This window comes from Cucurbita pepo, chromosome 17, assembly GCF_057944985.1.
Source record: "Cucurbita pepo subsp. pepo isolate OVF chromosome 17, ASM5794498v1, whole genome shotgun sequence".
NCBI lineage: Eukaryota > Viridiplantae > Streptophyta > Magnoliopsida > Cucurbitales > Cucurbitaceae > Cucurbita > Cucurbita pepo.
Window position 1 is genome coordinate 3,416,445 of NC_141814.1, and position 14,168 is coordinate 3,430,612.

At 37.0% G+C, this 14,168-nt stretch overlaps 1 protein-coding gene across 4 annotated transcripts; it reads left to right on the forward strand.

The window, feature by feature from the left end:
- The first annotated feature begins 1,933 nt into the window (after positions 1 to 1,933).
- LOC111778406 (uncharacterized) lies at positions 1,934 to 13,238 on the forward strand. 4 transcript variants are annotated; one of them, XM_087119124.1, is made up of 12 exons: positions 1,938 to 2,098; positions 2,212 to 2,331; positions 3,060 to 3,278; positions 3,364 to 3,546; positions 3,648 to 3,747; positions 3,828 to 3,858; positions 4,346 to 4,385; positions 4,836 to 4,988; positions 8,117 to 10,283; positions 10,459 to 11,857; positions 12,357 to 12,440; positions 12,735 to 13,238. In XM_087119124.1, the coding sequence occupies exons 3-12, from the start codon at positions 3,220 to 3,222 to the stop codon at positions 12,797 to 12,799; spliced, it is 4,281 nt and encodes a 1,426-aa protein (XP_086975250.1). In that variant the 5' UTR covers positions 1,938 to 2,098; positions 2,212 to 2,331; positions 3,060 to 3,219; the 3' UTR covers positions 12,800 to 13,238. The 4 variants fall into 4 exon arrangements, with proteins under 4 accessions (XP_023513969.2, XP_023513968.2, XP_086975250.1 ...); XM_087119123.1 differs by having other exon boundaries at positions 3,063 to 3,278; XM_023658201.2 differs by having other exon boundaries at positions 1,934 to 2,331.
- The last annotated feature ends 930 nt before the right edge of the window (positions 13,239 to 14,168 follow it).

Sequence of the window (14,168 nt, forward strand, 5' to 3'; positions counted from 1 at the left end):
GGACATTAATAGTAATATTTAAACGTTGTAATATTAAATTTTAATTTTTAAAAAATGAGGTTGGTGGAGTGTTTTCTTATGAAATATATCCATTTATTATGATTTTTTCTACCATTTTTTTAATAAATAATATATTAAAAATGAAGACTTAAAAATAACTCTATATATTTTAAAAAGAATAATAAATGAAAACAATTACTAGTGTGAATTCGATCCCCACAAATTTTTCGTGGCGAATCCGTGCAAAAATAAACGGGAAACTTCGTGAGGACGAGGAATGAAATAGGTGGCGGAGATGGGGATGAAGAAGGCTCCCCGTCCCCATCCCGCCAACATCTCTATCTAAAAATCATTTGACTTTACATTACTACTAAGCTTACCGAGCTGATAGGGCATGACACGTAGGACAAATAACAACAGAAGTCTATCGAAATGGAAATCTCGAGACAATCGTAGCACAATGAATAATTTTAAAATCGTAACACCATATTAGAGTGAGTACTTTCTTTCCCGTCAACCAAACCCCTCGACCCGACATCATAACTAACGAACTCGTGTACACCTCCGATCAAATTCTCACATAAAAACACATAATGAGCTGAAAAAAGGGTGAGGGTTAAAAAGGGAATAGACACAAAATAATAGAAAAAATGAGCACTTTTTATCTTTTCCCAACGAGTGGCACTCAAGGGATGAAGTGGAGTAAGGACAAAACAAAATCTGTGGAAGTCTTTCGTGGAGGGGTAGTATCGTACATTCACCTTCCTCTGGGCCACCACAATATTATATTATTTAATATTTCCCTCTCATATCTCACTCCGCGTGGAATTTTTGTATTAAAAGATCACTTTTTTTTTAATTCGGTCTATTTTTATTTATTTATTTAATTTATTTTTATTTTTAATTCAATATATGTAATTTAATTTAAAAATTAATAAAAATTTAATTAATTTTAAATTTTTGGAATGGTGTTGGTATAAATAATGGATCTAAAATTGGAATACAACAAAAAGCATCTATTCATTCATTTAATATTCTTTATACCAAATAAAAAATATATATTAATTGAATATCTATAAATGTGAAAGAAAATCAGTCCCTTTTTAATTAATTAATTATTTATTTTTATTGCTAATTTACAATTAATATAGAGAAAATAAAAATAAAAATAAAAATAAATTAAAGAGAGAGAGTGATCTTGTTCCCTCCCTTAACTTTCAAATGTATAAAACCGTTAAAAATTAGAATACCAGATTAATCGTCTCAATTACCAAAATACCCTCTCAATTCGTACAGTGGCAAGTCCCCTACTGCACAATTACATATCTACCCTTAAAATATTCTAATATTGTATTATAGTTTTAATTTTTTACTGTCTTATATTATTTTTTACCAGTCAATTTTAAAATAGGTTCACAATTTAATATGATATTATTTTAAAAAGATTAAGAATATTTAATGTTACTGATGAACGAACGGTAACATGTAACTTTAAAGAGAACAACCCGACAACCCATCCCAACTAACTCGAAACTATCGAGCTCGTCAAAAAGGTTTTTCAACCGAACCAACACGTGTACACTCTTAATTAAATTGAAAAATATATATTCTTATTTTTAGTTTGTTTAAATTTTTTCGTAATTTAATACACTATCAATAACATCTAACATCAGTAGACAGAAAAACTACCATTAAAGATGTTAGAGTATTAAAAATTAATTCAGTAGATAATCTATTACCATTTGAGAGGTCGATGATATGGTTTTACCAGGAGAAAAAAAAAAAGAAAAAAAAAAGAAAAATTAAATGAAATAAATGGGGGAGGGCAAAATGGTAATTTAGGGGGGGTAGGAAGAGTGAAGAGTCAGCCGGGTTTCAGTAATGAAAGAGAAAAGAAAGGTATTTTGTTTGTGTTTGGAGTTTTAAAGTTTGTTGATTTCCAAATTTGCGAACAAAAAGGCATTGTCCGAAGCACAGTCCTCTCTCCAGTTCACATCTCTTCCTCTCTCTCTACTGTATATCCTGAGAGTTTAGAGAGAGAAGACAAAGAGAAGAAGAGAGATGGCGACATACATTCTTTCACAGAGCCACCATTAAAGCAAGCACGAACCATCTTCCCATTGTTAGGGTTTTCTTAAAACCCGGATATTGTTTTCCGAACTCTTTTTACGATTTTTTTTTTGTTTTTTGTTTTTTTTTTTGTTTTCACAGAGGAAAGCAAAGAGTATTTCACATAATATCAGCAAGTGAAATGTGGCTAATCATCTTTGCTTCGGCTTGAATCGGAGGATCCGATTGCATTTTTTGAGATCTTGAATGTGGACTTTGCAGGTATGCTTCTGAAATAGACGATCGGTCGCGCATTTCGGCATACGGTTTGTTTACTTGTTTATATTTTTTGAACATTGTTTGGTTTCTTTTGGTTTTGTGCATTTGGTTTTCTTTGGGCTGCGTTCATGCAATATCCAGATTGTTTGTTGTGTTTGAAATAGTTTGTGTTTCTTTTTTCCTTGGGGGGGGGGGGGGGGGGGGGGGGAGTTTGGTATTTGAATTTGGGTTCGTGGGATTGAATTCCGTGCTGGGTTTGCTTCGGTTTGGCCATTTGATTTTGTTTAATTCTTGAATCAGATCTAAGCTTATCTGCCTTCTTTTCGTGAAGCTTGGGTTTCTATTTTGGGGTGGGGAGAGGAGGAGGCGAGTGAATTTATTAGTATTTGGTTTTTCTGAAGGGCTTTTGGAGTGATCTGTGATGTATGTTGAGTGGACATTTAGGACCGAAGCTTGGAGATTTCTTCTGCTGGGGTTCTTCTATGGAATGATATCTTCTTGGATAATTTTACTTTTACTCATTATGTTTCATACTGGAATCCGGGTTCTATTATTAACGTCCGGATTTTATTGTCCTCTCTTACTATGGAACTGTTGCAGCCTCTTCTACAGTTTGAATTATGTTCTTTTGGAATTTTTATGTAAGTTTAATCTAGTTGAAATGACGAAGTTATGATTTAAATGCTTTCTGACGGGTTATTTCGTTTGTTCTCCATCAACCTGCATTGTAGCAGGGATGTTTCTTGCCGTATTTCTTCAAAATTCTACAGGCCTGTCAAACATTGTCAACAGCTAGAATATTTTTTGTCCGGAAGTAAGTTAACTTTGATGAAGTGCTTTGTGGGGGAAAAAATAAAGTGAAACTTGAAGTTTCTGTGAAGTGAAAGGGAAATGAAACCTGAGACGCCTCTGGATTTTGCCATATTTCAACTTTCACCTAGGCGTTCACGGTGTGGATAATATTCCTTGGTTGTTTAGATTTCATACCACAATCTTCTATTTACTAATTTTATTGTTCTCTCCCCCATTGGGCAGCTGCGAATTGTTTGTTTCTAGTCATGGAAACTCTGAGAAACTAGCATCAGGCTCTGTGAAGCCATTTGTAACTCAATTAAAGGCTGCAGAAGAGCAGTTTGCTCATGCAGTCCAGACAATTAAGCTTGAAGTTGAGAGGGGTGGAAATGCTGATGTATGGTTCACGAAAGGGACCCTTGAAAGGTTAAAAATTTTCCTACTTGATTTCTACGATTCAGCATTTTTTAAGCCAGCTGGCCAGGTTCTCTTGGGTCTTCTTGTTGACGTGCTTGAAATATTTCCAGGTTTGTGCGTTTTGTTAGCACACCTGAGATATTGGAGATGGTCAATACATTTGATGCAGAGATGTCACAATTGGAAGCAGCTAGAAGAATATATTCTCAGGTACTGCCATTAGTCAGCGGTATTTAGGATGAACACAATTCTTTCTTTGTTTTGCTAAATCAACAATTCTCTTGCATTAGGGTGAAGGAGATCAACATTCCGGTGCATCAGGTATGCTTAAATTCCGTTTATTTGCCTAGAATTTTGTTGTAGTCAGATTTTTGTTTGTCTGCAAGAACAACCAGTGCATTTGGATCTTGTAAAATTTAGTTTTTTTGTATGACAGTTCATTAGGTTGACAGTTCTTTGAAACTTCTAAAGTTATTTGATTTGTTATTTAGAGATAGTTGAATTCCTACCTGACTTGTTAAACATGTAAGTAGAAATGTAAACAGATCAGCAGAATTTGTGAATGAATGAGAGAGAGATGGTCTAGTCTTCATGTTGTTTAAGAAAAAACTCCTAGTGTTATAACAATGTTCAGCTGCCACTTCTTCCTGAACTAGGACAATAGGTTTATCTGAGAAAATTTTCAATAAATGCTTGTGAGTTGTCTCATATGAAAGCAGTTATTCGTCCGTCCTTTTATTTTGAAGATTAAATTATGATGCTATTACCATGTTTATTTATTTATTTATTTTTTTATAATTTACCCTAGGTGGGGATGGAACAGGTACAGGCTCAACAGATGAAACCAAGTAATCTCTTTTCTTCTCAATATTTTTTTTCTTTTAACTCCTAACTTTCTTCCTCGATTTGTCCGGTTGTTGGTAAAAACTGTAATTAGTGCTAATAGAGATATGTTTATAGTCATAAAAATCTCCTCTCTCAAGATATCTTTTGTACGTATGCTTGGGTTTAGTATATTTTGATAGGGATGACAAAAACTTAGTATTTGATGATATTGTGACTTCTAGGTGGGGAGATATTACAGGTATTGAATTGGTAAATGGTCAGAATGCTTGTGTTACTTTGATAATAAGGTTGGGGTAGCCAATATATTAATCAGGTTGATGTTATAATCTTTTTATTGTTATTTACAGGGCATTAATTATAACAAGTTTCAAATGACTGATAATTCAAGTTTTCTGAATTATGTGTGTGTGGGTAGGTATCTCATTTTTATTGTATTTCATCAAAACTTTCAGGAAGGAGCTTTTGAAAGCTATCGATGTACGCCTTCTTGCAGTTAAGCAGGACTTAGTCACAGCTTCTGCTCGTGCATCAGCTGCTGGTTTTAATCCTAATTCAGTGTCTGACCTTAAACTCTTTGCTGATCAATTTGGTGCCCATCGCCTAACGTAAGTACTCTTGAAAAGTCTTCTATATGACTCGTGTGTTTTAGTACCTACTAATACCACATATCTAGATCTTGATCTTTCTGCCTCTGGGTAGTGTACATGGATGACATAGAGTCTGAACCACATATTTGGCAGTAATCTAGGTTTGTGTTTCAACTTCTGAGGAAGAAGATAAGAAAAGGATTTTCTCTTCCATGCTGGAGTGTCAAACATGGGAAATGTGCAGAGGAAAATGTTGAACTCTAGTCTTTGGAATGGCACTTGGGTGGTTTGTCCTTCCACCATACATGTATCTTAGCAAGAGACTGATTTCCTTGCCATATCAGGAATTTGTGTTTTACTTGTTCCTTTCTAGAATTTGGTTATAGGAGGTTGGATAACTCATATAGTGAGAGAATGCCATTCTCTTTCCATTTCAAGAACTTGTGTTATGGTTGGTTTCACACTATAATCTAATGAAAACCCTGAGGGTCAAAAAAAGGGATAATGACATAAGGTCCTACTTGCAGAAATACAAAGAGTCATTTGAAGTGTCGGCACCCTAAAACTCGTCACTCAATTTGTGAAAATTCTGCTATTTTTCTCTAGATATAGACTCCAAAGAGCAATGAAAAAATTATTTCCCACAAAGTTTCCCTCTTCCACGAAGTAGGGGATGCAAGAGAATCTCTGCCATCATAACCGGTTGACTTTATTAGCAAATAGGAATTCACAACATGCCAAAAGATCACAAATTATGGAACCAGAGATACCAAAGTTATATCTCCGAGGAAATATGATTCAAATCCTCTGGTATCTGTTTGAAAGGGACTCACCAACAGCGGCGTAGTTTCAAAGAAGACATTCTAGTCTCACTAAAAAAAAATTGACTTTCTAGATGTTTATCTATCAGACCTTGGGAGCAGGGGGGTAAGGGGAAGGCAATGGGATCTGACCATCATTCAATTTGGGGAGAGACTCACTCTCACAACTTGTATATAGCTGGAAGAGAAGCCAAATCATTGAACCCTCCTTTTGGTGGTGCTCCTAATGGAAAAAAATTAGGAGAAGAGAGCCCCCAATAAAAGTACAGTGGATAATTAGCAAAGACAACTGAAGAGACGAGGAAAAAGGGAACAGGAGGCATTGTCAATCATATGATCCTCCAGGAACTGAATAAAAATCTGATCCTCACTAGCGAGGTTATCAGAATGCTATTATAGTATCTCATCCATTAGGAGGGTATATACTATGTGTGCTTACCTACAAAATGTTAAGTTCTACTGGAAACTCCTCATCCATTTTGAAAAGAGCGCTTCTATTTTTTGAAGTTGAATTCTATATCTCCAAAACATCTGCACCTCCCACCAAATATCTAATGTGAGCCAGTGACCTCTCCCATCCCTTTTTTTCACAAAAAGTCCCTCATCTGTATCTCCAACCCAGTAGAAATAAAACTTGGGATTTTAAAAATGGGTAGAAAGTAGGAAGAATGCCACTTCAAATTGACTGAATCAAGGCGAATCTACCCACTGGGCAACTTTAAAAGAGAGAAGTGTGTTCTTGTTTTCGCATGTTTTTTACCTTCATAGCAATGAGATCCTATAGGGAAAGGAGATCTATGATCATATGGTTCAGCGGGAGACCTGAAAAAGATAAATAAAAGGTAATTTAACCACCTGCAATTTGGGACCTAAGCTTCTACCAAGTTTAGAAGATTTACATTTAATTCTGCTACTGTATGCTTGTCCTTGATTATTTTGAGTCCTGAGCTCCAAAAGGGATTCAGAACGAACTCGAATTACAGTCCAACTAATTTCTTCCACAAAGAAAAGTGAAAAAAAAAAGAGTTTCATCCATGAAAAGGTAGGTTATCTGAACCTTATGTCTCCCATTATGGTTGGCTTTGATTAGTGGGATCAATTTAGCTTATTGCTTATTGTTATTAAAGCAGCATCAAACTAGTTGAGCATTTCTCACCCTGCATAATGTACTGGCGAGCACCTTCACCATGGTGTTTGCCTATTCCACCATTGTTGTTGTGTGTCGCCGCCGTGGAAGACTAATGTGGCTAGTGGCTGGTGAAGAGAGGCAATATCTGGCATTTAGATCCAATATTTTTTTTCCTCTTTTTTCTTGGAAAATTTCCACAAAATGGGGTAAGAAGGAGAAGCAAACCAAGAAGCAGCCTTTGATTTTGCACTCTATCAAAGAAAGAAAACTCTATTCTGAGTTTGCAGTTACTAAAATTCAGATTTTGCAGATTCTATTCTGATGTTTGTAGTGACTAAAATTAAGGTTTTCTTTTTCTTCCTTCTCAATCCTTCCCTTGTATTGACGGTTTCTCTCTCCTTTTTTTTTATTTTTTTATTTTTAATTTTATTTTTTAATTTCTACTTATAAAAAAATCCAAGCATTTTTATGGTCTCCAGAGTATAATTTTTATTCCAACTTATCATTTAAACATTAAAAGAAGGAACGGGAAAGCTTCTTCACTTTTGACATTTCATTCATTGCTCTTATTAATGTCTAAATGTTTGCTAAAAACCATTGAATGGGAATGGGGTATATTATTGTCTCTTTTATAGATTAAATAACCATTTTAATGTTCAATCATCACAGGATTACCTTGGCTTTTCTAAAATCATCATCGTGTACTATTGTATTTGCACACTCATTTGATTAACTCACACCCCTCTTGTCCTAAGTCGCTGATTAGGGCACATTCCCTGCCCTCAAGAAAGAGGTTAGAGGTTCAAATTCCCCCTGCCCACAAGATTAGAAAAATAAAAAAGTCAATTTAGTGATTTGTCATTTTTGTCCCCTCTTAAAACAGCCACATTAGTTAGTTTCTGATTATTTGTGGGATTGTAGCACCAAAAACCAGAACTTGTCCATGTTAGTTACCAAGCTCTGATTGGGATGGAAATTATATTCCTCCTTTGGAAAACATAGATTGGGGGCAGTGAATAATTGAGAAACAGTTACAAAGATGAAAGTAATATTCCCAGTTATAGCAGATATATTAGTGACGACATTTATTGGGTCATTTCCAAGACATTGCATGATGTGCGTTCTCCACTTCTAATATCGGTTTTGCTCAAATAACTGTTTCACTGTGGTTTAATGTAGCATTTCAATTTTTGCAGCGAAGCATGCTCTAGTTTCATCTCTCTTTGTCGGAGGAGGGCAGAACATATCAACACATGGGCCCCCGGAGTCGATGACAGAGCTGTCAGATCATCATGCGAGTCAGACATGTCCATCGATGACCCCACTGAAGACTCTGTTGGAACCCACATCAATCCACAATACCAAACACATAATAAGCACAATCCACAATCTGGTAAAGCTTCACGAATTGAAGAACAGCATTCCCACGTGGACGAATCAAGGCATACCGCGTGTCAACCAGCCAAATCTTCTGCCACCTTCACAAGTCAATGCAACATAAATTCGAAAGGCGACACGGAGGTTGAGACATTACCTGAAAACTTGGAGAAAGAGAAGAATGAAGAAGAGACTCCGGCAAAATCATCAACTCCTGTGGGTCCCCTGGCCAGGCGGCTTAGTGTCCAAGATCGCATTAACCTTTTTGAGAACAAACAGAAGGAAAATACTGGTGGCAGTGGAGGGGGCAAGCCCGTTTCTGGGAAAACTCTGGAATTGAGAAGGCTCTCGTCGGATGTGTCATCAGCACCTTCGGTGGTGGAGAAGTCAGTTTTGAGGAGATGGAGTGGTATCAGTGATATGAGCATTGATTTCAGTAATGAAAAAAAGGACACAGAGAGCCCATTATGCACCCCTTCCTCATCTTCAATTTCTGATACTAAGTCTAATATATTTTCTGGTGCAACAGAAATTCAAAGTGAGAAGAGCTTGCCTGATTTGGATAGTAGGACTAGGCTCGAAAGAAGGGGAAGTTTTGTTAGACCTGGTGATGATGAGTCCACACAGCAAGCTGAGGAACAAATTACAGTTGAGGGTTATACAGGTAAAGAGGCTGGCGCATCGAAGGTACCGATTGGTTGGAAGGACCAATCATCTTCTCTGGCCCCAATCAGGTCATTCTCCAGTGGAGCTGAACCAGTTGGATTGAACGAACGAGGGGATTCTCAGGGAAATGTAAAGAATTTATCGAGCAGTGATGATAAAAGTAAGGGCTTTAAAGGTGGATTCGGTTCTGAGACACAGGTGAGAAGTTCTTCAGATCAAGCTGAGATTGATGGAGTCAAGAATCAGGCTGCGTCCCAAGTTAATGCTTTTGTTAAGAAGGCAGGGGATGATGCAGCTGATGGTAGGTTAGGGAATAAGATGGAGGATTCTGGGCCAAGAGATTATTCAGGATATCTGTTACGTCCTAGTGGTTCTCAAAGTCATTCTCGTTCTTTTTCTAACCAATCTGAATGTGGTGGAATAAAACTGGAATCCTCATCTACTCAGTCCATGGAAGTTGATGGTGGCCAAGTTCCTCAACAACGGAGATCTCTTAAAGCTGAACCAGAGGCAGTCGCTAGCAAGAATATTGCATCATCAAATATGCATAATCTTAAAGTTGATGATTTTGGAGCTCAGAAAATGAAATTGCCAAAACCTGATTTGGCTGGCCGTAAACAAGTGGATAAGTCACAAGTTGGCAGAGAAGAAAGCAGTTTTCTTCATGAAAGAAGTAAATTGGACATGATTGGGAAAAATGTTACAGATAGCCAGGAAAGAACTCCCACATTCGCAAGCATACCAGGAGAGCGAGTTCAAAAAGTGAGGCAGACTAAGGGAAATCAGGAGCTCAATGATGAACTAAAAATGAAGGCAAATGAACTAGAAAAGCTTTTTGCAGAGCACAAGCTCCGTGTTCCAGGGGACTCCAGCTCTGCAAGGAGAAACAGTACTGCTGATGTGCAGCTAGAAGAGGCAATTAGTTCGCAGCACAGATCATCTTCAATTATGGACACTGCTCCTGCAGAAGTGGTGGAAAGATCTGCGGTAGAATCAACGAGGAGTTCCAATAAATTGGAAAATATTTACACAACTCCAGCAAAAATGATCAATAACCATGACTTCAGTGATGATTCTAGAGGAAAATTTTATAACAAGTATATGCAGAAAAGAGATGCTAAGCTGAGGGAAGAATGGACTTCCAAAAGAGCAGAGAAGGAAGCCAAGATGAAGGCCATGCAAGATAGCCTTGAGAAAAGTAAAGCTGAGATGAAAGCAAAATTTTCTGGTTTTGTCGACCGACAAGATTCAGTAGATAGTGCTCGGAGACGTGCGGAGAAACTCAGATCATTCAACTATCGCTCTCAAACAAGGGACCAGGTATCTTTTCAGTTTAATTTTTATTTGGCATGCTTGTGATTCTGAAGTCCTGAGCTATCTCTCTCCCTCTCTCCCTCCCTCTAGCTCAATTTTGTTTTTTTGTTTCTTGTCTTGCGTATTTTTCATTCTCATTTCTTGTTTGTTCGTGATGATGTTATATCTTTCTGCTTAACAGCCAATGATCAATTCAAATCAAAGTGAGGATGATGGGGACTTTCCTGAGGTTTTGGAGCAGAAATTTTATGGGAATGATAGATTACACAGTGATTCATATATATCGGATGGTGCATCTAGAAGCAACCAGAACAAGAAGGCTCTGCCAGGCAGAAAATTATCATCTACTCCTCGTCACACTGGGACTTCTGCTCCACCCCGGTCACTTGCCAAAGTTTCCCACTCTAGTTCTGCGAAGCGAAGAGGACAAACAGAAAACCTTCTTGCACAGTCAGTTCCTAATTTCTCTGAAATGAGGAAAGAAACTACAAAACCTTCTGGAGTTGGCAAATCAACGGCACGCCCCCTGGCGAGGAATTATTCTCGTAATAAAACTACCAATGAAGAGCCAGTCATTAAGGAGGAGAAGCATCGTCGTCCACATTCTTCAAGAAAGAACTCTGCTAGTGCTATTGAATTCAAGGATATATCCCCTTTGAATGCAGACAATGTTGTTTCAGCACCATTGTCATTTGATGAAGAGCAGAACGATGATAGCATTTATGATAAATATTTGAAGAACATAGAATCAAAACCTTTCCTGAGGAAAGGCAATGGCATAGGCCCTGGTGCTGGAACACGGATGACGATGTTGAAAGCTTCTATGGAATCTGGACCTTCAAAAGATGATGAAGAATTTGATGAAGCGGCCTTTGAGGGTTCTGAAATTATGGCCAGCCAAGAAGAGGAAGAAGAGGAAGAGCTTGAGAAAATGGAAACTAAATTTGCTCATATGGATAATGGAAAACTAAGATTAAACCAGGAATCAGATAGATCAAGTAATTCTGGGTCTGAAATTGAAAATTCTATGAGATCTCACTCTCATTCTCAGGTGGATCATTCTACAGTGTCTGAACTTCCCTCCATGGTGCCTTCATTTCACAAAGCAGGGTTACTTCAGGATTCGCCAGGTGAGAGCCCTCTCTCATGGAACTCACGCATGCATCATCCATTCTCCTACCCACATGAGGCCTCTGATATTGATGCATATATGGACTCCCCACTTGGGAGCCCTGCATCATGGAATTCACATAGTATAACACAAGCAGAAACTGATGTGGCTAGAATGAGAAAGAAATGGGGAAGTGCCCAGAAGCCTTCTCTTATTGCTACGTCATCTAGTCAGTCGTGCAAGGATATGGCGAAGGGGTTTAAAAGGTTGCTAAAATTTGGAAGGAAAAGCCGTGGGACGGATAGTATGGTTGACTGGATCTCTGCTACAACATCTGAGGGAGATGATGATACTGAAGATGGGCGAGATCCTGCTTGTAGGTCATCAGAAGATTTGAGGAAGTCAAGAATGGGATTCTCAGAGGGCCCTGATGATGGCTTTAATGAAAGCGAGTTGTACTGTGAACAGGGTAACCTACATTTGTTGTATTGATTTGTTGATATCGTCTTTCATTTAATTTGCATGGAACATCCATTGAAAACATGCCCATTTAGGAGTTAAGTTAGAGTAATATTTATGCTTTGGTTTTCCTTGGGTTAGCGATTCGAACATGAAATTTGCTTATTTGTGAAAAAAAAAAGAGATAAAATTTTGCTTTTTTAAAAAAATTTCTTTTTTGATTGACTAAAATTGGTTTAAGCTGCTCCATTGTGAATGGTCGTGACTCCTGATCGTAATATTTCGTGCTTTGTTTTTTTTTATTTTAGAAATCATGATGGTAGCAATCTTTAAAAATCACATTGACCATTAACTGTTTATCTACTCACATATAAATTTTATTTTATCTGTATTATAGACCTTTTTCTTCTTCTTTTCTCCGATCAACTCCTATGGATTGCCTCCTTTTTATCTAGGGATGATGAGAATTAGAATTCACTTATCTATCTTCGTTTTGCTGCCCCCTGCAGTTCAAGAATTACAAAGTTCGATTCCTGCGCCACCGTCTAAGTTCAAGCTAAGGGAGGATCACATGTCAGGAAGTTCCCTGAAAGGTGAGTTCTTGTTGGTGTTATTGGCTATGTTTTCATTTACTTTGCTAATGACCTAAATGTATGTGTCTGTACTGTTTTTGCTCTAATCCTGCATTGCCTGGGGAATATAACGAAGTTCAAAAAGGACTTTTTGTTAGTTTTATGCTTTCAGCTAGAGGGGTAACTTGGAAATGATTTTTGTACTTGTTCCTGGATCTTCACATCTTCTGCTTTATGTTTATAAGAGTTTTTATTTTCCTTAAAACAATGAAGAAGAAAGTGCACTTCTAATATGGGAAGATTGAAATTTTACAGCTCCACGATCATTCTTCTCTCTCTCGACGTTTCGCAGCAAGGGAACTGATGCAACGTCCAGGTGATAGACACGGCAGATTTCCATGTAAGATCACTGTCTTGTTATCCCTGAATAGGATACAACAGTTGGTATAGTGTAAGGCACAAGCGCTTGAAGGTAATAGCGAATCGAGTTCTGCAATTCGATCATCATGTACATGTTAATTTGATTCACAAGACCAACCGACCGACCACCCGACCGCCTACATCATTAGGTAGTTATATATCTGTTAGTTGTGTTGAATTAATTAAGCAAGCATTCTGTATTGAACAATATGAGTTAATTGTTGGCAAAATGTCATTGTGATTTTGGTAGTCTTAGGAGCATTTTTTTTAAAGTTGGTTCTGCTCTTCGTTTGCTCTGAGGGTTTAGTTTTGTGTGGTGTATATCTGAAGGAGCTCATGTCAAGAACAGAATTGTTGAGTGTGATATATAATTATGCATAATAAAAGCTTTTTTTTGCACGATTACTCTTGTTAAGTTGAGTTGATGGTTTGGTAATTCTCTGTTTCTATGCCCTTTAAGTGGCAGTTGCAAGTGTAATGCCCTTAAAGTTTATTTGCCATCTCTTTTCTTGCTTCTTCTTGTTCTAATGTTTCAATATTCAAATGTCGAGTCGGATTGGATGATATCTTATTATCTATTTGAGCTATGTTTACGCTGACATATGAGTGAGTGACAAGCAAGAGACAAAATTTGTTGTATTTTTTTAGGCGGGAAAATTAAAGCTACGTTGACATAGGAGTGAGTGACAAGCCAGAGACAAAATTTGTTGTATTTTTTTAGGTGGGAAAATTAAAGCTTCGGTTGATAACATATAGTCAAAATTTAACTTTTTTTCCTACATTTTCATTACGGTTGTTAATGGGTTAAGTTGGGTCGGGTTGGGATATTTTTCTATCTTCTAAAAAAAGTTCAAGCTAAACGTGAAGTATTATAAATAATTATGTTCGGTAGTTGATTTTTAATTTTATTTTAATTCCACTCTAAATACATTAAAAATTATCAACGAGACCATTTCATTGAAATATGTTAGCACCGTGTTTTTGTTGACATATCACCGTAAATACTTTTATGGGTCTAAATATAACAAAACAATTTAATACTCATCAACATTTATTTTTCTGGCGCTACTGTTTCTTTTTCTTGCGTTACACGAGTAGAGATGTGTTTTTCGTTCTTGTTCTCATTCTCGTAACTTATTTCAATCTTATCGTGAAATTTTCTATTTATTTTTTGTTTAGGGATATTCATAAATTCCCTCGAAAGAACCGGCCCGATCTCTTACAAAAAAAAAAAAGAAAAATTTTACGAGGATGAAAATGAAATAAGAGACAGGTACAAAGATGGAAAACGTTTCCGTGTCTCCACCTCGCCTCGCCCCGTAGACATCT

What these genes read in the sequence shown, in the direction of transcription:
- LOC111778406 (XM_023658201.2), top strand. Translation starts at nt 3,220, where the DNA reads ATGAAACCTGAGACGCCTCTGGATTTTGCCATATTTCAACTTTCACCT. An exon ending in CTTTCACCTAGGCGTTCACG is followed by an intron (nt 3,279 to 3,363) that starts GTGTGGATAATA and finishes CCCATTGGGCAG; the next exon opens with CTGCGAATTGTTTGTTTCTA. An exon ending in TCAACATTCCGGTGCATCAG is followed by an intron (nt 3,859 to 4,345) that starts GTATGCTTAAAT and finishes AATTTACCCTAG; the next exon opens with GTGGGGATGGAACAGGTACA.